Source organism: Fusarium tjaetaba (assembly GCF_013396195.1).
Source record: "Fusarium tjaetaba strain NRRL 66243 chromosome Unknown NRRL66243_c0000243, whole genome shotgun sequence".
In the NCBI taxonomy this organism is placed as follows: domain Eukaryota; kingdom Fungi; phylum Ascomycota; class Sordariomycetes; order Hypocreales; family Nectriaceae; genus Fusarium; species Fusarium tjaetaba.
This window is the reverse complement of record NW_023501439.1, coordinates 1-21,259: the sequence shown is the minus strand read 5'-3', so window position 1 is coordinate 21,259 and position 21,259 is coordinate 1. Positions and strand designations below refer to the sequence as shown.

General features: G+C 47.9%; 7 protein-coding genes across 7 annotated transcripts; 4 read left to right on the top strand and 3 right to left on the bottom strand.

Moving 5' to 3' along the window:
- Positions 1-1,184: 1,184 nt before the first annotated feature.
- Positions 1,185-5,404, bottom strand: FTJAE_10469 (o-acetyltransferase CAS1; the record flags this gene model as incomplete). The annotated part of the gene is made up of 4 exons (XM_037343314.1): positions 1,185-1,880; positions 1,932-2,621; positions 3,137-5,299; positions 5,348-5,404. 4 exons carry the CDS (start codon positions 5,402-5,404, stop codon positions 1,185-1,187), a joined length of 3,606 nt encoding a protein of 1,201 aa, XP_037202434.1.
- A 3,386-nt stretch (positions 5,405-8,790) lies between these two features.
- On the top strand, positions 8,791-10,448 carry FTJAE_10468 (cholinesterase precursor; the record flags this gene model as incomplete). The annotated part of the gene is made up of 2 exons (XM_037343313.1): positions 8,791-9,015; positions 9,069-10,448. 2 exons carry the CDS (start codon positions 8,791-8,793, stop codon positions 10,446-10,448), a joined length of 1,605 nt encoding a protein of 534 aa, XP_037202433.1.
- Positions 10,449-13,552: 3,104 nt separating this feature from the next.
- On the top strand, positions 13,553-13,894 carry FTJAE_10467 (uncharacterized protein; the record flags this gene model as incomplete). Its single annotated transcript, XM_037343312.1, has 2 exons — positions 13,553-13,663; positions 13,718-13,894. The coding sequence occupies 2 exons, from the start codon at positions 13,553-13,555 to the stop codon at positions 13,892-13,894; spliced, it is 288 nt and encodes a 95-aa protein (XP_037202432.1).
- Positions 13,895-15,569: 1,675 nt separating this feature from the next.
- On the top strand, positions 15,570-15,827 carry FTJAE_10466 (uncharacterized protein; the record flags this gene model as incomplete). Its single annotated transcript, XM_037343311.1, has 1 exon — positions 15,570-15,827. The coding sequence occupies one exon, from the start codon at positions 15,570-15,572 to the stop codon at positions 15,825-15,827; it is 258 nt and encodes an 85-aa protein (XP_037202431.1).
- Positions 15,828-17,734: 1,907 nt separating this feature from the next.
- On the bottom strand, positions 17,735-18,861 carry FTJAE_10465 (dis1-suppressing kinase dsk1; the record flags this gene model as incomplete). The annotated part of the gene is made up of 3 exons (XM_037343310.1): positions 17,735-18,486; positions 18,543-18,680; positions 18,846-18,861. 3 exons carry the CDS (start codon positions 18,859-18,861, stop codon positions 17,735-17,737), a joined length of 906 nt encoding a protein of 301 aa, XP_037202430.1.
- Positions 18,862-19,646: 785 nt separating this feature from the next.
- FTJAE_10464 (transcription factor cys6) lies at positions 19,647-20,747 on the top strand (the record flags this gene model as incomplete). Its single annotated transcript, XM_037343309.1, has 1 exon — positions 19,647-20,747. One exon carries the CDS (start codon positions 19,647-19,649, stop codon positions 20,745-20,747), a length of 1,101 nt encoding a protein of 366 aa, XP_037202429.1.
- A 43-nt stretch (positions 20,748-20,790) lies between these two features.
- FTJAE_10463 (peroxisomal short-chain alcohol dehydrogenase) lies at positions 20,791-21,259 on the bottom strand (the record flags this gene model as incomplete). Its single annotated transcript, XM_037343308.1, has 2 exons — positions 20,791-20,960; positions 21,013-21,133. Coding segments are annotated over 2 exons (291 nt in total), but the record flags the coding sequence as incomplete, so codon positions are not given.

The window sequence follows — 21,259 nt, the reverse complement described above, 5'->3', positions numbered from 1 at the left end:
GAACCTTAATGTTTTGCGACCCAATAATGGGTTGAGTTTCGTGCGAGTAAACTCTAGATGATAATCAGGATTAGCCTTTGTAGTCAAATTTGATTTCCTTGTTGACTTTCCACGAATGGAAACAGCAGCAAGGTTTGAGACAGCAGCTATGCAGTCAGTGACAGAGTCCCGCCTGGCGTGGGACTCACGACGAGAGATTTGTTCATAAAGCCCTATCGGAATGAGGACCAAATACATACGAGTTATGTGGGCAACCAAGGCTCCGATGTGAATCTCGACTGATTGCATAATGTAAGGATCTTTCACGTTGCCTCACAGTTTGATAACGTCAGCCCCTTGTTCTTGATGACCCTATGAGATCGATTTTGCTAGGATTTGACGGATTCGTCGAAGTCAATGTGTGCTCCCGCGGAGCTGAATCTATCAAGTTCCACCTGTAACTCTTCACCACGGCTCAGATCCCAAGATCATAGAGAATAGGCGTCACGTGGAGAAAGCTTCTGATAGTCTTCTGACCACCTCAAAGGACCCGTATCGGCACGAGTAGGCGATGAAGAGCTCTTTCCTCCGTCTTTCTTTCCGACGGTTGCAATGCGCGGGGAGTCCATGCGGTCCCTGGGATGTTCCTTCTAAGGCTTTTCGTCCTTGGCGTCCAGGGATGGACTATGCCTGCGACGCTGAGAGGGTTCGCCACCTTCTCCTGATAGTGAGGGCGACGAGTATTTTGCCCGTATGTGTTTATTAGTGTCCTTTACCTTTGTGCGCTGGGGGCTGAAGCCTCTTTTAAAACCCTAAACCTACGCCAGCCACTTTCTCTCTGCAACTCCTAGAAGAAGTTTTTCTAGTGTTACATTGCTGGTCCGAGTTATATTTAACACAATAGCTGATCTTTGTCCTACGTTCGGTCCATCCTCTGAAACCTTCTTGATAATCACCATGAGCCTGAATAGCCTCATGGGGCCCCCAAAGATCCAAATTTTGAGGACGGATCTTTGCTATGGTGACTCGTCTGAGTAAGAGAAACAGGCACGTACATTTGATGAGCGTCGGAACCTCATATAATTACCTATCTAATTGTCTATGAAAACATTCCTCAGCTTTTAAGCCTCATGTATTTGAAATCAACTCCGATTTCTGATCTTGACTTCCCACGAACGCGATATCTCTCATGAACATTCACCATCTTAATCCTTTCGCTTCTCGATCTTAGGTAGGCCAAGCCAGATTACGAACAGAACAGCCAGTATAGCGAGAATAATTGGCTGAAGAACCTGCACTCCCTTGGCTTGCGCGATCGCACCAACCGCAAAGGGCAGCACAGCCGCACCGCTTCCACCGAACGCAGCAGCGAAGCCAATTGCACTGACGTGAAGATGTCGCGGAAGAAGCTTTGTAAGTGCAACAATAACACAAGGGAACATGGGTCCCAAGAAGAAGCCCTGCAGCGAGACTGCCACGGCTGAGACGTGGAATTGCGGAACGAGCCAGAAGATGAGCTGCAGGCCCATGGTGATAGGAATGAAGATCATGAGTGACAATTTGACACCTATCTTGGGGATCACCATGCCTAATACCAGACGCCCGATTGTGATGCCTAGCCAAAAGCCGACGGCGGTCATTCCGGCATCGAAAGGGTCAGCGTTACGAACGCGTAACATGAACTGCACGACCCAGCCGCCGAGAGCGACTTCGGCACCGACGTAACCGAGAAGGAAGAAGGCACAAAGCCAAACAACGCGAGCATGGGGCTTGACGAAGAGAGCAGCGCGCGTTCCCTCGTTACGAGTGCCTTCAGCATGAACAGCCTCGCGATACTTCTGAGCTGTCTTGGGCCAGAAGGAGTAGGTGAGAGATGCGGTCTCAAGAACAGCCATGCCCAGCTAAAATAATAATCAGCAACCTTATATAAAAGATTGATGTCAAGAACTTACAAGCACATAGTAAAAGTCATACCAGCCTAGGTTGGCCTGGGTGATCATGCTGGTCGCAATAAGAGGGCTGACAGTTCCTCCAAGCCCATAGCTCGCATGCATAAAACCCAGCAACTCATTAGACCTCGCCAAGTTGCCGATATACGAGTTCCAAGCTGCAAGTCCAATGCCATTGCCCAAACCTGCAAGGACATATGCCAAGACGAGAACAGGATATGGTGGATGCTGCGATAAGATAAGATATGTCAAGGCGTGGCAGCCTCCGCACATGAAGGCGATCCATCGCTGACCGATGTTCATATGGAGATAATTGTTGACGGCAGCCGAGACAATGAAGCCGACGAATGGTGAGAGGAAGATGAGTGAGACAACGAGGTAAGAGAGCTCGTAGTATGTCTCGAGATAAGGGATCAAAGCTCCGTAGGCAGCGTCGTTGGCGCCTGAAACGAAAAGACTCCAATAGACAGCGCCGACTCGAAAAGCATTGCCAATGGGTTCATTCCACTTCTCTACAACGTGAGTGGCCCTCGGGGGTGCAGCTTCATCGCCTGAGCCAGTGAAATTGTCGTGCTCATCCTCATGGTCATTGCGCGATCCAAGCCGACGCCCCGTTGTTGATAAAACTGGGTTTGGCTGCTTCGGCGTTGCACTGGCCTCATGCGTGAGGCTGAGAGTCTCGAGCTCAAGAGCCTGGGTTGGATAAGATCTTGATGTCGCCATCGTGAATAGAACTGAGTCGAAATGGATTGACACCTCAGGCTTTTGGGGTTGACAATCGAAAGGATCAATTGACGAGCCGAGAATTTGCTCAGAGGGCGCATAAAAAAATCTTCTTGACTCATCGGCGAGAAATGGCGGGGATTGCGCTAACACGCTGGGGTGTGCTTATCGGGGCCAAGATGTGGCGAACTCGGGATTCACAGCACCGAGCGAGGGCTTCTGAAGGTAACAAAAAAGTGTTCTATTCAATTGACAATGTCGCGCGACAGCATTCTATGGATCTATAAACTCCGTAATAACTCCATTGATACCCCATGCCATAAGTACAGCCTTCGTCATACAGTTCTATTCGCTACTGGGTAAGGAAATTCCTTTGGAAACTTTGGTGCCACAACCACTGAATGTCCACCATCAAACACTCCGGGAATCTCATGTCCTGGGCTCATTAGATTAAGCAACCACATAATTAATAAAATGCAAATGACCCTGATTTTGGGTGCTGAGAGGCCAGAGAAACCGGGAATCTTCTCCAACCAACCCCAGAAAGAAGGTCTGCCGAATTTCTCATCTTCTGTGCCTTGAGTGATAATCATCTTGACGATGTATGCTGTTGAACCAGCGACGGCGTGACTGATCCATAGGAAAATTGGCAGAATGATCACCAAAGTCCTCCATCGATCTCCCATGAGTGACCCATCGCCAAACAGGCCATCGACAATAAGAACACCCTCAGTATCGGCCGCGAGAAGGAGGTGAAACTGGAGGATGTAGGTTTCCAAAGAGCAACGGCCTAGCCAAGCCATAGCTTTGGAGTGATAATTTCGAACAGGACCCGAGACGTTTCGCATGGCGATGAACCCCAGGATCGGCATAAATGATACGTAAGGATGCCATTTTGAGTACGCAGCCATGCGAAGACCTGCGGTGGCATAAAAATAATGAACCGTGGCGAAGAAGCCGGCCAGAGCAATCGTTACACGAAGCCCTAGGTGAACAGGTTTCTTCAAGTGCCGGTTGGCAACGGCTATCAGCATACCAACGTAGACGATGAGTATGTCGAGTGTGACGCGGCGATGCCATTCCTTATAACTCCACTGGACCTTGAAGACAGTGTTGAGAATCTCAAAGACCCAACTCGTAAGAGGCGTCCCCATGAAGACCATCGACACAATGAGACAAGACATACAGATCTTGGCCAGCATAACCTGCAAATCGCCGTTGTACCTTGGTCTGATCGCCATTGTCGCGTAAACGACGAGAAACCAGAACGACAAGAGAGACGGGAAGTAGTAGAACATGTAGTCTGTATCCATGAAGTACGCGAGACAGCAGCTCAGCATGTTGAGGCGCAGTAGCGTGGCTGCGACACGGTTGAATGAGAAATCATTCTTGTTCAGGAAGTAAAGCGTATGTCCGTAGCCTGTTTGGAAGAGATATGCCGCAACGCAGACACGGATGAGGACGTATATGGAGCCACCATGAGCACCGGTCCAGCGATAGATAAGAATAAAGAACTGCATCCATCCTTTCCACTCATCAGTCTGATCCCGTGAGAGGAATGCTTGGTCTGACTCTTGCATGTCCACTGACAGATCCTCTGGGGCAGGCGATTTGATACGTCGAATAGTGGCCAACATGATTGCAATGCAGGCAATGCAAAGCGCGACAAAGTCTTTCATTTGCCAAAGCTTACTACCCTTTGCCATCATCTGAGTACGGTCAGCGTAGTAACACATCAGAAGTGCTAGTACGAGACAGCCGGCTTGCATGTTGAGGAGTTTGAAGCGAGGTTGCTCGGCACTCCGGTCGGCACACATATCCAAGATCTCGCAAATGATGCAAGCAGCTAGGTACACGATACCAATCGCTACCACGGAAAGCTGCACCATTGGCTTAACGCCATAATCAGTGCAACATGTTCGTGAATAGGGATACGGCTTCATGCGGTCCAGCTTCGCATTGCATCGCATGTTGAGAAGGATGTTGGCTCGAAGCTCTGCGACCTGAACCTTGACATGAAAGCCGGTGCGGAGGGGATCGCGCCAGACCTTGTCTTGACCCTCGACAAGGTTTGCGATAGACCAGACGAACGGGATGTTGAAGTCATCTTCCTTTTCCAGTAACCAGTCCTGCATATCGATGACTTCTTCTGCTCGACGACCTCTGTCGATAACCATTTTGGTATCATTGCCCAGGTATCGCGGCCCAGCAGGCGGTGCGTAGAAGATCTGGTTTCCAATACCATCTCGTGGATCCATCGGTGAGTTGAACCAATCTTCATGTGGTGTGTTATCGCCAATGAATTTGTCAACTTTCGATAGATGCTCCTGATATGCCGAGAAACGATCGTCCCAGGGATCAAGGGCAGTAGACCCGATACCTCCATAGTGGGGATGAGTATACCATGCGCCTGCAGCTATATAGATCAATGCCGGACCTTTTTGATCTTCAATGGTTGGGATCTCTGTCTTTTCTTCTGCATAAGTTTCCAGATGGCTGACGAATTGCTCGCGACCTGGAACACCATGCGATGAGATGTAGACGTTTGCGACACGTTCTATCCTCTGGCCGTGATATGTTATGTTGAAGGATGTTGTCTTGCTGAACAACTGGGCTGCTTCATCTTTTTTATACTGCTTATTATCAAGCTGTCATCTTGTCAGTCAATCACTTTAATATCTCTTGTGATGGCTTACCAGACTAGCCATGGCAAGACCGAGGTTCTTAGATGTCGAGTCGCCTACGATCACCATTGGACGACCCTCAGTGCATCTGCGGATATCTTGCGAGTCATAGTGATTGAGTATACAGCCATCCGGCTGCCATTGCTTGAATGGATCCCGATTCCCCTGCTCATCGCGAATCGGGTCAATCCATCGACCTGTTTTCTGGACTGCGCGACAGCGATAAGGATCATCTCCGGGGAAAACAGATTTGAATGCCACCAAGGATAAGAAAATGCTTGCAAAAACGACGGGTATCAATCTGCTCCATGATTTATTCATCTCGACGTACGGCTTGCGACAAAATGTCTTTGTTGGTTGCTCATGAGTCGAGCCATCAACCACGTTTTAAAGATTAAAGGTGAGACTTGTGGCTGGGCCCTTGTATCAGCAGAGAGAGAAATTGGTTGAAGAGGCCGCGTTGCGCTAAGTGAAAAGGGGATTCAAGTGAATTCCTGCAAAAGCACTTCTTGCTCTAACCTCATTGTGGCCTCGTGCGCGAATCAGAGATAATCGCTCGTTAAATTAGCCCCTCATTTCTCTAAAAATGCTTGGTGACAGGCGCCGAAATATTGAAGATACAGAGTGTTTAATGGCCACCGTCGGAGCGTCTCCCCTGAAGCTAGCGGTAATAGTGTTAGCTTAGCGCTAGCTAAAAAGTCGCTCACAGTGAAAGGAGGTCGTCATCCCTGTCTTGGCGCAACGGGAGACTTCAGGCTAGAAAACTGCATCTCGAGGTCTTGGATGTCACTGTGGCTCTCGTTGCTAAACTCTAAAACTCTAATCTTTAGATATAATGTGGCTGCTATGTGATAAACCTTGAGCTACGTGGAACTACTACTTGGCAGTGAAATCCTAAGCTCCCTGCCTACCTGCTTCCAACCAGTCGATGACCGTGCTGAAGGCGCCGCAAATGATCAACGACTAGTCTAGAGGTCAGACGGAACAGCATTGCAGCCTCTCTTGGCGTTTGAGGGTCATATCTGCCTAACAATTGGGAGACAATCCCGACTCTCGTTCTCTGACTCAAGATGCGGATATGACCTGCGACCGTCGCAAATTTAGAGTATCAAGCATGGTCTGATTTGCATAGCAGGGCATGCCGGTGTTGTTACGTGCCAGGCCCTGTACAGCCTGTGAAAGCGCGTCCAGAGAGATGTTTACTGTTTCAAGGAGGAATGCCCACGTGGGGTTTGAATCTCTGCCAAGGTCAGTGCTATGATCTTCAATTCTTCGCCGAAAGTTCAGGTCTTCAGTGACAGACACTGTTGTTCTCCGAGGCCCTGAACTTCAGCTAAATGGCGCACAAGTGAGACATTGAAGCCATCCCGTGATAATGTGCAAGACATGTCGACGTCAATGATAAGCCGTCGCGTCAACACAGGGAGATCAGTTGAGGGGAATTCAATGTTGGTGTTCAGAAACTCGGAGAATAATAAAAGGCCTCATGCAAACTTTATAGCTTAATTTTACGGGCTAGAGAAAAAACAGAATGGCCAGAGAAGGGAGGCGTCTAATAGCGTGATGAGCTTATTTTGAATCACCAGGGAAGAAGGGCATTTGAGACATCAGCGCCCCGCGACACGTAAGCCCTGTTTCACTGCTTATCAGTTCGAATGCCAATCAAATATCCTCAGCAAAGTCAAAAGGCTTGGAGGAGCAGGATGGTCTGGAGGAGAGCGCGTACCAGCCATCTTGCTCGTGGTTAAGGTTGAGATGTCTCAGAAGGAAATTTCTTGCTAGACGTAAATGGCGTCAGGACACGGTATTTGTCACATATCTCGCCAGAGACCCATGTTCGGCAACAAAAACTGAACTACAGTGGCTAGATGTCTATTTACGTACAGGAGGTCTATCATGGTTCACGGTCTGCGGCATGGAGGTCAATACAGTTGAGAAATACCCGGCAAACCTCAGTCGTGGCAGACCACTTCCATTAACCAGTGCGCCGAGGATTTTTCCAGGGCCAAGGTCGTCTTGGGCGCTTCCGTATGGCGCTAAGGATCGCCATCGCGAGTGCTGCTGTGGCTATTATACCGGTACCCTGTGCAACGATTACTTCAATGACGACAACATTTGTTATTGAACTCATGATATTGACAGTGACAAACACTATCGCACTGCCTGTCTCAGTGGTGACAGAGGAATGAAGATCGCTGCTGGAAAGGCTAGGTTCGCCTGCATTCCCGCACAACCTTTAATCAGCAATAAACTGACAAGAAATCCAAAGTCTGATTGCATATGTTGAAACATATGTATAGTAATTTTCTGATTCACCCGATAAGCTTAATATAAACTCTAAGAAACCTGGACGCACGTCATTGGCCGTGGTCCCATCATGTTGTATTTTGCTCAGGTCTTGAACCCCGAGACCGTTGGGTCACGTCAGTGGTTCACTCACCGCTGTAGCACGGAGTCGTCCTTTACGAATCCTTCGGAGTAAGACTAAGGTCGTATCTTGATGCTCAGATACATAATAGTTAATGCTGTTAATCTCTGGTTCCCAAAACTGATTAATAAGATGCTCATTATCTCATGGAGGGTCTGATCTAAAGCTGACGTGCCCCCGAATTACCTCCGTCTTGAAAAAGAACATTGGCTGCGGGTGATGACTGTTATCAATTTTCATCAATAACATAACAACCGGGGAAAATAGCCTTACTGATTGATGTTGAATTTCCTACCACTTTATTGAATTTTAGTTGCAAGGTAGACTTCGTATTTCAGCCAGCTTTATTGTTTCTTTATTATGAATGGCAGCTCTTATCCTCCTCTTAAGATGCTGGAAAGTTCATCCTACCCTAAACACGACAGTCAGAACTCCGTTTCCCTGAAAATCCAAGGACACAGAAATATGACGTACGATCCCAGACTTGCTGAGTCGCCTGATACAATCATGGAATGATTCCGTGACTCAGGCAGTGGAACAATTCCTACCAATGAACAAAGTGCTGTACGTTTTCCAGGAATGTGATATTGCCTGGCCTGTCTCACTTGAAATTGAGACATTTCCTTCCAGTATTCCCATTCTACATCCAAACACCTCGGCAGACACGTTCATCGGCGAACGGACCAGAACTTCTCCCGGCGTGATGTAATTTCGGTGCATGTATTTCCGGTTATTCCGTGCCGGCGCCATGCCATTTCAAGATCTTGCGTTACATTTTCCCCGCAACTTTCATCACCGCTTCCCCAGATTCCGAAAGCTTGACCAAATACAGTAACCTCGACGTCGGTCGTTGAAAGCTCGTGAGGTTTAGCCTGCTGATTTTTTAACGGCGTCAAGCATGGCAGATGTAAAAGGGCCGGTGATACACCGACCGGGGTCAACTTCTGGTTGCCGAAGACAGTATATGGAGTCATGTAGTTTGCGATGAAACCGAATGAATAGATAGAAGGTCCGATAGGTATTCACGATGGAGTCCTTGTATCGTATGATCCTGTTGGCAGCTTTGCTGCCTTTCTCAGCTGCCGTCAGCCCCACGGTTGATCTTGGGTATGGCAAGTACAAAGGCAACGTCCTCGATAATGGTGTCTCGGAATGGCTTGCAGTTCGATATGCCGCCGCGCCAGTCAAGGACTTGAGGTTCAAGCTTCCAGAAGATCCTGTCCGTATGAGAGCCGTTCAGGATGCCACCAAGGTAGGTCAGGCCACTTCTCCGTCGGCCTAGGGACCCCTGCTAAAACTCTGCAGCGGGGACCAGTATGCATCGGAACGGATTCTGATCCCAAGATCATTGGCGATACTCAATCCGAAGACTGCCTCTTCCTGAACATCTGGGCTCCGACAAAAGCCTCAGCGAAGGACAAGCTTCCCGTATATATCTATATCCAAGGCGGCGGCTTTAATGGCAACTCAAATGCCAACGCAAACGGTACTGCTCTCGTCGTTGCAGGCGACTTGGACATGATCGTCGTTTCCATCAACTATCGTGTCGGCGTATACGGTTTTCTCAACGATGCTGACCAGATCACTCCAAATGTCGGTCTTCATGATCAGCGAAAGGCGTTCCAATGGGTCCAGAAGCACATCTCCAAGTTCGGCGGTAACCCTGACCATGTTGTCATCGGTGGCGAGTCTGCTGGTGCTGCGAGTGTCAGTCTGCATCTCAGTGCCTATGGAGGCAAAGATGAAGGTCTCTTCCACGGCGCAATTGCCCAATCCATTTCGTTCGGGTCTCTTCTCACGGAGAAGGAATCTGTGTATCAGTTCAACACCCTGGCGGTGCGCCTTGGCTGCGTCGGTGTGAAGAAGGACATCCTTCCCTGCATTCGTTCGAAGTCGTCCCAGGAAATTCAGAAGGTCAACAAGAACCTTCCTAACCTCGGCAGTACCACGCCGCCGCAATTTATGTGGACTCCGAGTATCGATGGCAAGCTCGTACCTGATGTGACTTATCGGGTGTTTGAGGAAGGGAAATTTGTAAAGGTACCGCTAATGACCGGTGACGACACAAATGGAGGTACCAATTTCACACCGGTGAATACTTCTTCTGTGATGGAGAGCAACGAGTTTATTAAAGCGAACTTCCCCTTCATAACTCTAACACAGTTAGGGCAAATCAACGAACTCTATCCCAATAAGAACGAGTCTTGCCCTAACCCTGGCTGCTGGTGGCGTCAAGTCAGTGACGTCTATGGAGATATGAGATATATGTGCTCCTCAATGTATGTCTCTAATGCACTCACACTACACGGCGTCCCCAACTCTTGGAACTATTGGTATGACGTCGAGGACCCCGCCCAGATGGCCGCGGGCTACGGTGTTCCTCATGTCGTGGAAAACCAAGCCGTATTTGGTCCGGGACCGGGCTCGCCAGCCAGCTATCTCAATGGCGGGAAGAATGTCCCCGTGGTCCCTGTGATCCAAGCATATTGGACAAGCTTCATTCGGACCTTGGATCCGAACACGCATCGTGATAAGAGCGCTGTAAAGTGGGAGCAATGGACTGAAAAAGGGCGGAGGCGGCTGAAGTTTGAGACAGGGGGTAAAACCAAGATGGAGAAGCCGAGCAAAGACTTACAAAAGAAGTGCGATTACTGGGCCGATATTGGACCCAGTATTCGGCAGTAAACAAGAATAGGGTTACAAGGCGCAGTTGTGTATCTGCCTAAGGCACAAAGGTTATGCCTTAGGCAGATATCATATGACAGGAACACGACATTTGTTATTCGCCATATCGACTTATTAGGCTTTCCACTTCGGGTCTCAACTACAGATAACACATGTGACTCTCAACCTAGACATCATGCCACAGTGTTACACCGATTAGTGCATCATAAGTTTGATGTCATAAAAAACCTAAAGATGGCTCAACTATAAAATCCTTCCTCGATCTTTTGTCAGGTGTAAGATCAGATGACCCGTCCATCGGAGAAATTACCGCGGCTGTCTGAGGTAAGCCACAAGCCTCAACTATAGAATACACATCTCATTCATAATTTGACCATTACCTACGCCGGAGAGGGGTGTTTTTGGATATCAAGCAGTAGACAGAAAAGACTGTCGCTGTTATTTTTGATCAATAATATCATATTAGCCTAATATAACAGAATATCAGGGGTAATAAAATAAGGTAAACACTCTTTTCTCCCTTTGACAGCTGTTTAACCCCCCCTCCCGCTATGGTATACTCGAATGCCTGAGCCGAGAAAAGATCACTGCACTGTCGAATTTTAAGTTTTCGAAACACAACGGCCACAGGAGCCCTTGGCGGACGTGGATAACGCCCTTGAAGAGACGCCTGGATCATGTTTTGGAATATTTCCTTGCATGTGACGGTTTTCAGCAACAGAATACAGACTCGAAGAACATTATAAGAGCGACCATTCCCTCAGTCTGGTATACTCACTGTCTTTTATCATCACGCTCATACCATGATCAACAACTAATTCCATTTATTCCTTCACTCCTCAATATGCCACTATGGCTTCCCTACAGGATATGCCTAATGAGCTCGTCCTAATCATGGCAGCTGAAGCACCGTTCTCCACCCTCACTGCTTTACGACTGACATGCAGACGGTTCAACGACGTCACGATTATGACATTTGGGAGGAGATTCTTTCATGTACGCAATATCATGCTCCATGAGAAAAGTGTCCAGAGTCTCGTTTCAATCGCGAAACACCCTGTCTTCGCTTCTTGTGTCCGAACGGTTGGCTTTGCACCCAGTTTCTTGAGAAGTAACTGGCTCGGGTTTGAGCAAGAATGCGAAGCCCGTCTGAACGATGGTGGTAAGCACGATATTTAACTCCAGGAATAAGAATAAAGAAGTGCTCACATAACACCAGCAGAGGTGATAAAATTTGAGAACATAAAGGACATACCCCAGCGGTTGCCGTCATTATCCTTCATATCTACCATAGACCAGGCCTTTGCGAGACTCCCAAATTGTAACACAGTCTCACTCACCAATGCTCAACGACCTTGGGGCTTAAGTAAACTTGCAACACACGAGCCTATGAGAGTCCAGAACTATGATCAGTTCGGAACGGCCAAAGGTAGTTTGTATATCCGATATTTGATTGGATATATATTTACCCTGAGCACCAAATTTGGCATTACGAATGTGGAGATTTTTGCCGACAAAACCTGCCACAAACCCTTGTACGGGGTTTGTTGCCAGTGTTGCAGCTCTATAGGAATATATGACGTTTGCATGGCACAGCCTGGTGCCATCTCAAACCTAGAGTCCTTGAAGATGACTGTGCACGCACGACCTCGGGCTTGGCCAAACGTCGCGTTTTCCCAATTGCTTTCGTGCTTCCCCCAGCTATCAAGCTTAACACTGGACTTTGATGAGAGGTCTGAAGATAGCCTCTACTTCTCGAGTTTCGAAATACCAGGGCTGAGAGAGCTCACACTCTCTTGCAGACATTGTCATCCAAGCGAACTAGTGGACATGATGAGGCGCCACGAAGAGACCCTGGAGCGTGTGGCTTTCCACGATGTCTTGTTTACAGATCTGGAAGGTTGGTTCTTATTGGTGGGCGTTATATGTCGGATGCCGAAGATACAGGTTTTTATTTATTGGGCGGTAGTCCCAAGGATGTGGTGGGACGTGTGTATTGACCACAGTGGAAAGCTCCATCCATTGGCTTGGGAACTGTCTCAGATCAGGGATCTGAAGGATTATAAGGATAAAAAAAGGTTCCAAGACTTGCTCTATCGAATCAAAGATTGGGTCCATGGGTAGAAAAACATAGTCATTCTGCGCGTCAATTTGCGCTTCCAAAAGTTCAATATATCTTGACAGCTGTTTGCTTCTGACACCTCGTGATAACTCGATTGGTACTTTTGTTTCTGCTCTCATGAACTGGGCTCTGGAGTAAGGTTAGGGTTTTAAAAGAAGCTTCAGCCCCCAGGGCACAAAGGTAAAGGACGCCAATAAACACATACGGGCAAAATAGTCTCTGCCCTCACTATCACCTAGGAATGAACTGGGCTCATGTCCGCACGAACGGAGCTTGCGTGGTCGACGTCTGTTTCTTTGAATATGCTTCAGGAACCAGAATAAGAAGGTAATATTGACAGGGAACTCAGATGGTACTAGTCCCCAGCGTTTCCAGGCAGCGGCATATTCCCCCTCCTCGTTCTGTTTCAGCATGTGACAATTCCCGAAGCAGGATTCACGAAGGAAATACAAACGCACCAAACAACGTCAACATCCTACGAGCTGCCTTTTACATAATTAAGCAGCATACTTCACATGTAGGACCGACAAAGAGCATTCAGAGTTACATTCCTCGGCGTGCGAAATCCGTTTATCGGCCGATCGCCCGCTTTGGGCCTTAACTGCGATCTTTTAAAGATCTACAGAGGTCATAGCGCCCCATGGGGAAAGCTGTGCCGTTCTCGACTGGCCGAGAAACGAGGGGAATCCTGGCCCTGAGGTTACAACGGCATGCGAAATCGTGGGGAAGTGCAGTTTATCAGGGATCTCTTGGACAGGGAATAGGGCTCACATGGCTTCTGATTCATTGAAGGAAACTGAGAATGCCGAGCTCAGGAGAACATGCGTGATTGAGACAGGAAGGCCATGGTTATATGTGATTCACTATAGAAGAATTCGTCTATAAATACTGAGACTTTGTCCTCACAACAGACAGCCAACCATCTCGACACAAACACTCTACAACTCAGTCTCCAGCTTTCAATCAGAAACCATTCTTCATCATGCAGTTCTCCAGCTCTTTCCTCGTCGCTGCTCTCTTCGGCACTGCCTTTGCCATGCCCCAGGCCAACCCTACTGATTGCCCGGCGACCTCTGCTATCCCTACCTGCGGTGTAAGCCAACTCTGAAAAGCCGCGGTCTTTCAAGTGCTAATAGTGTTTTCAAAGGCTCCCTGCATCACCTCCGCCGCCTCCGCCGTTGGCTGCAGCAACATTGCTTGCCAGTGCGCCAGCTCCAGCGCCATTCAGGCTTCGGCCATCAACTGTGTCCTTGACAACTGTGGCTTCCTCGAGGCTCTCCAGGTTCAGGCTTCTGCCGCCGCTGTCTGCACTGCTTGCGCTTAGATACAGTCGTGAGGATGGTCTTTGTCAAGATGTCTTGCCAACTCGCTGCGGAACTAGTCTCTTTCCAAGTATATAGTATCCAATTGAGTTAGAAGTAACATGAAAACGATTCATATACATGTGTCCTGATTAATGCTAGATTTGACAAGGGAGGGCCCTCAACGTACCAACCATGGATGTAACCTTTTAAAGCGGAACCCGTAACAAGTCTCGGTAAGCTTAGTACTACTGTAAGCAGTTGCTGCCATGAAAGGGGGGAGGGCTACTTCGGTTGCTATTGGCTACTCATTACTACAGACGTCAAATTAGCAGATCCTTGATATATGGTAAATGCCTTCGGCACTAAGTTGTCTATGCTGATACAAGCTCTTAGCCATAAGTTAACTACAAATAACACAGTTAACTTCTAACAGACGAACTCCATTATCCTATCTAAGGAACTAATAAAACATAAAAATGCAAACTATAAAACTCTAAAGGATAACTCAACCAGTTGCCTTTATGGGTTCAAAAAGCGCTGTTGCATTCGCCAAGACGATCCAACTCAGCACGACACAATGAACACAACCGGCCAAGGCTCGTGTTTAACTATCAAAATTGGTAGGTCTCTATAAGGGTACAACATAGCTTTCCTTAATACTTGGCGATCAAGCTTCAAAACTAGGATTTACCTCTCGCTATCTTATCAATTCTTCTGCGATTGATCAGATGCAATCAGCTATGGAATTAGGTGTCAGAGAAATGCTGGGTTATTGACCATGTAGAAAGATGCTGAAAGTTGGTGATACTAAGGTTGGGTTCTCCGTCGCCTCTGTGATCCAAAACTAAGTCAACCACCTTCGTCTAGATGCTTTTAGGTACAGTATCAATCAGTAAAACCGAGAGAAACTACAACATTGTGGATTTCAAGAATCTGATATGTAGTCAGAGGACGGCGATAACCATGTGGATGACTTGACAGGACCGACAGATCCGAATATGGAGGGTGGCATGTAGCAACAAAAGTGGATGCCCGAAGTAATAAATTTTGAGGAGCCTAACACAGACTATCCAGGCCGAATATACGAGATCGTCATGTGAAGCTGCTACTTTGTCGTCGAACCGTCTATTGTTGTCTCCAGATACCCCAAAATTGCAGCATAGTGAAGCTGAAAGAAGTTGGTGAGGGGGGCTACCTGGTTCCGCAATAACCGAATGGGTTGGCTATGGGATACTCGGTGATAAAGGAGAAAAGCTGCTCAGTTCTATTTATCAAGTATGTCATAGGATATCACTTAAGCTAAAGAAAAAGCTTATAATATTTAGTGACAGTTAACCTTTGCTATAAATACTTTACTGTTGAAAGATTGAGGAGGCATAAGAGCATCGGAGGGACTTGAAACGAGAATTTCGTTTCAAGAGGTCCGGCTAAATATCAGGTATAGTATAGTGGGCTTAGTTTCCACGGACTTGTTGGTTGAGTTGGAGTTCAGCCGACATAGGTCCCCGGCTAGAACGGCAATATTATTTTCACGACTACTGCGGAGTGTCGCAGAAGGCAACCCTCACATTCAAAAGCACGACCTGCCTTACCAGTAACGGATACGCTTGGTCAGGCGGATTTATCTTCTTTGACTGCAACTACATTCGTGAGCAGATGTGCTTCTCCGACCGTGGCCTTGAACATAGTGAAGATATGCCCGATCGCGATACAAAATTGCCTGACATCAAGTGTACCTCTTCACACAAGCCTGACGTTGTCGGAGCGCATGGATACGAGTTCTTTGTATACGGCACTGATTTGGCGAAGAAGTATGGGAAGGTTGCGTTGAATGATGAGGAAACGAAAGAAATCTTGGCACTTGTTAAGGGTTCATCTGAATCCTCGCTGAAGGATTTGCTGGCAAAGTTTGGGCACAGTGCTGTGAAGGAGGGGGAGATTCAAGATGAGTAGGAGACTGATTCAGAGCGAATGACCAAAGCTAACCTTGATGGCGTTGAATCGATATCTTCATTGCTCTGTACTCCTGTATCGGCTGGCCAGTTGTGACATGGAACACGAGATGCCACGGCCATAATTCCACCATGTATCAGCTACAGACCAAGACACGTGGGCAGTGACTAAAGACAGAATATTTATATATAACCTTATGAGCCGCCGTCATCCATAGTCCCAAAGTCTAACAAAGAATCAACAAGTACTGAGACAACTGATCATCAAGCCCAATATCTGCAGCAATATCAGATATAGGTACCACTGCGAGAGGTGCAGACATTTCCTTTCTGAGCAAACAGTGCTCCAGACTTGTAATAAGCGAAAAGGAAGTCGAAGCTGCATAACCACAAGCGAGACAGTGAATAGGGACGTAGGCCATTGGCATTGTGACAGCTGCTTGAGGAAGGAAAGGAATAAGTCGAAGTAGAACAACTAAGAAAGCCAAGTCACAAACATGTATACAGAGGAGCACATGATTGAAGGAGACAATCGGATGGATATGTGATCCACGGATAAGAAATACAAAATTATATGAAGCGGCGCTTTCATCCCATACTTCTCTCCTTTCTCCCAACTTCCAAGTTCAGATCAAATTCAAACGCCATTCTAAAGAATACTAAAACCGCTCGAATAATTGTTATAAAATGTGTTTTACAAAATATACCAACTTCCGGTGCGCGAAATGCGACCATCTTCTCAGCTGGAGAACAGACCATGAATGCTATGAGCATCCAGGGGAGCCAGGAAGAGGTTGCAGAATTAGCATCGAGAGGATAGACAAACCTCGCCCGAACAAAAAATGTCGAAAGTGCAGGGAGAAGAGGAAGAATGAGGCAGGACGAGAAGGGGCCACGAAGACATGAGCGTGTGAGGCACGTGATGTGAGCATCAGCTGTCAGGTCTATCAACTCAAATTGATTTCACGAGAAGGCGGTGGATGGCTGTGTACTGGATGGGGGTCTATGATTCGGTGCTAAGTAAGAGTAAATGGTTGATTCCTGAGATTTCCCTACTGCTCAAATATCCACGAAAGCTGCCTTGTACCTTAGTATATCCTCCCATTAGTGTAGTCTTATCAAAGGCAAAACCATTGGCCTCAGAAAGATGTGCACTCCAGTGGCAGTCAATAATTTTGCATTGAATTTGTCGATATCCTTTCCTATGCAAAGAAAAGAGAATTATTTGCCTATTCAGACCAGCCAGAGAAAGACGGGACAAAACATTGTCCGAACACATGAAGTTCCATGGTCGGCTGAACGGTCTTGGGAAAGAATGAGAAAAAATAAATAGAAGAGGAACATTGCATAACTGCAGCACATTCGTGGTGGCTGTTCAGTGAACAGCGTATGTTTGAGCTGAGGTGGTCGGTGAACACGGCAGTAGCCCACGATATCACAAAGTGAGAAACAGTATATATAACCCCCCACCTCTCTCGTCTTCAAGTATTCGTATCTTCATCTTCATCTTCACCCTCACACTCTCAACATATCCTTTTTCATACATTGAAATGTGTCGAGTTACTTTCACAAAGTACTATTGCATGGTGTGCAACGACTTCTTGTCATTCGATGAAATTTTGTCATGCCAGGGAGTCCTCTACGAGCGTATCGATAAGGCGAAAGATTGTCAGCTTGAGATTCGGGACTTGGATGAATATCTGCCATCATCGAAATGTACTCAGTGTGAGGCGAAGAGGATGATCGAAGAGGACAAAGCAGGCTTGGTAACGCACTGCAGACGAATTTGATGCAGGGCTTGTCTTGCACCTCTGTATTAGTCTAATTACACAATAGTAACATATATACAGACTGATTCAAAAGTATTTATGAGATTTTGTGATTTTAAATGTGTTCAAATTGTTTAGTCTACTTGTGTATGTTCTCAAATTCGGGTATTGTCCAGCATTTCATCCACTCTGTATTTAAAAGCTGCTCTGCAGTTGGTCGATCGCCACGGCGGTAGGATAGCATCCACCGTATCATTTCTTCAAAAGCGTGACTTTCCTTCTCACCCAGAATATCCATGTTATACTTGCGTCTTGGGTCCTGAATACTTGACTTAAACCGCACCTTCAAGTTCTCTGTACGTCTACCATTCTTTTGGCTTCCATCTTCCATAAACCACCGAGATCTCGCATCCCATTTGCTCCACCATTCATCAGGTAAGCGTCCGAGGGTATCCTGTTCTTGAGTAACATCATCCTCACTAAGCAAGAAGCTACCGAAGATGGTCCTTAGTCCCATCACTGCCCAGATGGCATGAGCCAGAGTCCAAATATCAGCGGAGAAGGACAGTGGCGTCGTTGGCTCGAAACGTGCCTCTGGAGGGCATATGTCAAGAGGCGTAGAAGACCCGAATCTCGACTTTCGGTCTGGATAGAATGCTGTGCCGAAGTCGGCGAGGAGGATCTTTGACTCAGATAGCCTAAGCTCGTCGCTTGCCTTGGCCATCCAAATCGGCCAGTAGACGTGGTTAGGGACACCTGGTGGAAGAGGTTGCCCGTCTTCTCGTACGATAGGCTCAGGTTTTGGTGGACCAAATTTCTCGTATATCTGCTGATCTGGAAGATTGTCGAGAGTGGATGGCAAGCGGAGAAGATAGTTCCCCAGGTGAAGGTCTGATGGCGAAGTCAGTATCTCGCAAATGTCCCATTGAGAAAAAGCTAATGCTCACCACCATGGACCAAGCCTCGGCTGTGAATGTATGCTACGGCATTGGCCATCTGAGCGGCAATGTATCTTGCAACTGGAAGCTGAAACATGTATAGATGAGCAGAGTCTTGTGCGTCCTGGAGACTGCATCGGGCAAGCGCTGTGACGAAGCATGGATGGGTTCCGTTCGGCCCCGTGACGCAGAAATGGTCAAGGATCGGAAGGATGCATCCCTTTCCATCATGTTCGAGTCCATGAGATGTATGGCGTGATGTCCACTTCCCGCTGGTCTGAATTTGCTATGCCAACTTTGACAGCGACGTACTTGAGAGCAGCTTCATCGCGGGCAAGCCAGATGATTGAGAAGCCGCCGTATCCAAGCTTATGTACAACGCGATATCCTCTGGCTCAATGGTCGCCGATATCTATCGGATGATAACCACCTGGACTATAGCCATACGGGCTTTCAACGTCCTCTATTGGGAGGTAAAAAACTGGAGCGGATGATGAAGTTGCTGCTCGAACGTAGCGTGGACTTGTGCCCGAAGGAAAGGCCAAATGATGTCGCAAGGTCCAAGAAGAAAGTGGGGATCGAATTCTCAAGTGCCGAAGTGCTACGCTACGCATTTCAACAATGGATCGCTGATGATGATAGGACGCGGACTTGCGATACCCAGAGGCTCTGCTACGTACAGGCTACAGTCAGCGGGCAAAGGTGGATCCTTTTTCCGCTAGGCTCCGCTCATGGCCACTCACTCACTGGATTAGGTTGCCAACTGAAACGATTGGTGCGTACCTTACAGATATCTGACTATGATCTGATTCAGAAGGCCGGCTAGGAATCGCAGCGACAAATGTTACCAAAGAGTAAGATGACCGAAGACCTATGTACTAACTATTTAGCTTTGAGCTCCAATATTCTTATTCGATGAATTATTGTGACTCCGTTTCTGCCAGTTTCCAAAAGGATTCTCGGATCCATCGGCCCTGGACGGGGTAGATTTTATAGCGCTTTCCAGTGGATGGCTCGCTGTAAGACTTGTCTTCGACCGCTACGCCACTTACGGCTAGACATAAGTTGAGCTTCAACTTAACACGCATTCACTTCCTCTCATCAACTACCGCGATGCGACAGTCTTTACGGCGAAAGTCTTGCAGTGCTTGCGCGCGCTCCAAGCGCCGCTGCAGTCTCAGTCTCCCCAGCTGCAGGCGCTGCACAGCGAAAGGCATAGAGTGCTCGTATCCCACCGTCACGCCCGTGCCGCCTCCTCTTTCAAATGCGATGCTCAGTGATTCAATTGACGCCGATGCTTTGCTTTCTCTTCAGTTGCCCTCTTTCACGTCCTCCACAACTGAAGCGTACGGCATGGAGCTCGACTCTGTAGATCGTCATGCCCATGCCCATACAGCAAACGATTATACTGCGCGCGCAGAATTTCTGGCTCATATGATGTCACTGCAGTCCACGGCATTGGCTGACAAGGGATTCAATGTCTTTATCCATTCGTCACAGACTCTGGCCTCAGATGCCTTGCGCGACGCGTTGGCTGGCAGTGCCCTACACGCTATGCGTAACCCTTCTAATGCGGGCTTCGTCGATTCTGAGATTACAAGGCGCGTCTCTAACATTGTCGCCGTCTTACTTGCAGCGCCAATGTGCGACGACATGGTCGACTCGCAAATACTTCCTTCGGTCCAAGCACTTCTTGTCTACCAATGTATGCGACTCTTCTCGCCAGGCAGTGTCAGCCAACAAACACAGGCGGAACGCGATAACATTATTCTTCAAATGTGGGCATCGCGATTGCAACTATCATTGGCTCGCGATGATGGCCTGATTGAGGCGAGCTGGGAGATTTGGGTTGAGCAGGAAGCCATCCGTCGCACGCTCATATGCATAGAGCTTGCACAGGGTACTTACACTTACCTTCGAGGGAACTGGCCCATCGGTCTCCGGTGTAATCACGACCTAAGATTCAACGCACAGAGGGCTCTTTGGGAAGCCAAGTCAGCTGCGGAGTGGCGCTTGGTCTGCGACGATTTCGCCCATCCCTCGATGCCATGCAATATGATTCGCTTACATAAAGACATTTGTGACGCAATGCCTGGTGATTTGGATGATCTAGGGGCTATATTACGCGTTACGGGTCAAGGGCTTGCGGACTTGAATACCTGGCTTCGTCACGATAAAGAAGCCTTGCAGCGATGGGGCCAAGTGGGTGTATGAGAGCACTACGTACGTACAAGTCTCGATCTAGGGTGATCTATCCCTACAAACCATGAACGCCAATGCGAAGGAATTGACGGTCTTTGTCAAGCCTATCCCTGATCGGTCCACTCTTCAACTCCTCGACATCCCAAGCCGACCACACAAATCGACCATGCAAAAAGGCAGCTTCATCCGACGCGCACCAGACGGCAAAAGATCCGGGAAGACTCACTACAAACCGTTAGGAATGCTTGTATTGCAAAAGACACATCACAACACTTACTATCGTCCCAATTTGATATCGATTCTGCCATCCCCTTCTCCCGAACTTGGTCTGTCAGAAGGGCGCCTGGATGGAAGTTGGTGATCTGAGTTTGAGAGGGATCCTTCTCGTCTGCCAGTTTCTGCATCAGCAAGGTCCCCGATCCCTTCGTCAGGGAATAAGAAGCCAAGTTTGTAGGGCCTCGGAAATCATGGATGGCACCCGATGAGACGTTGAGTATATAGTACTATGGTCCGCGCTGTCAGCG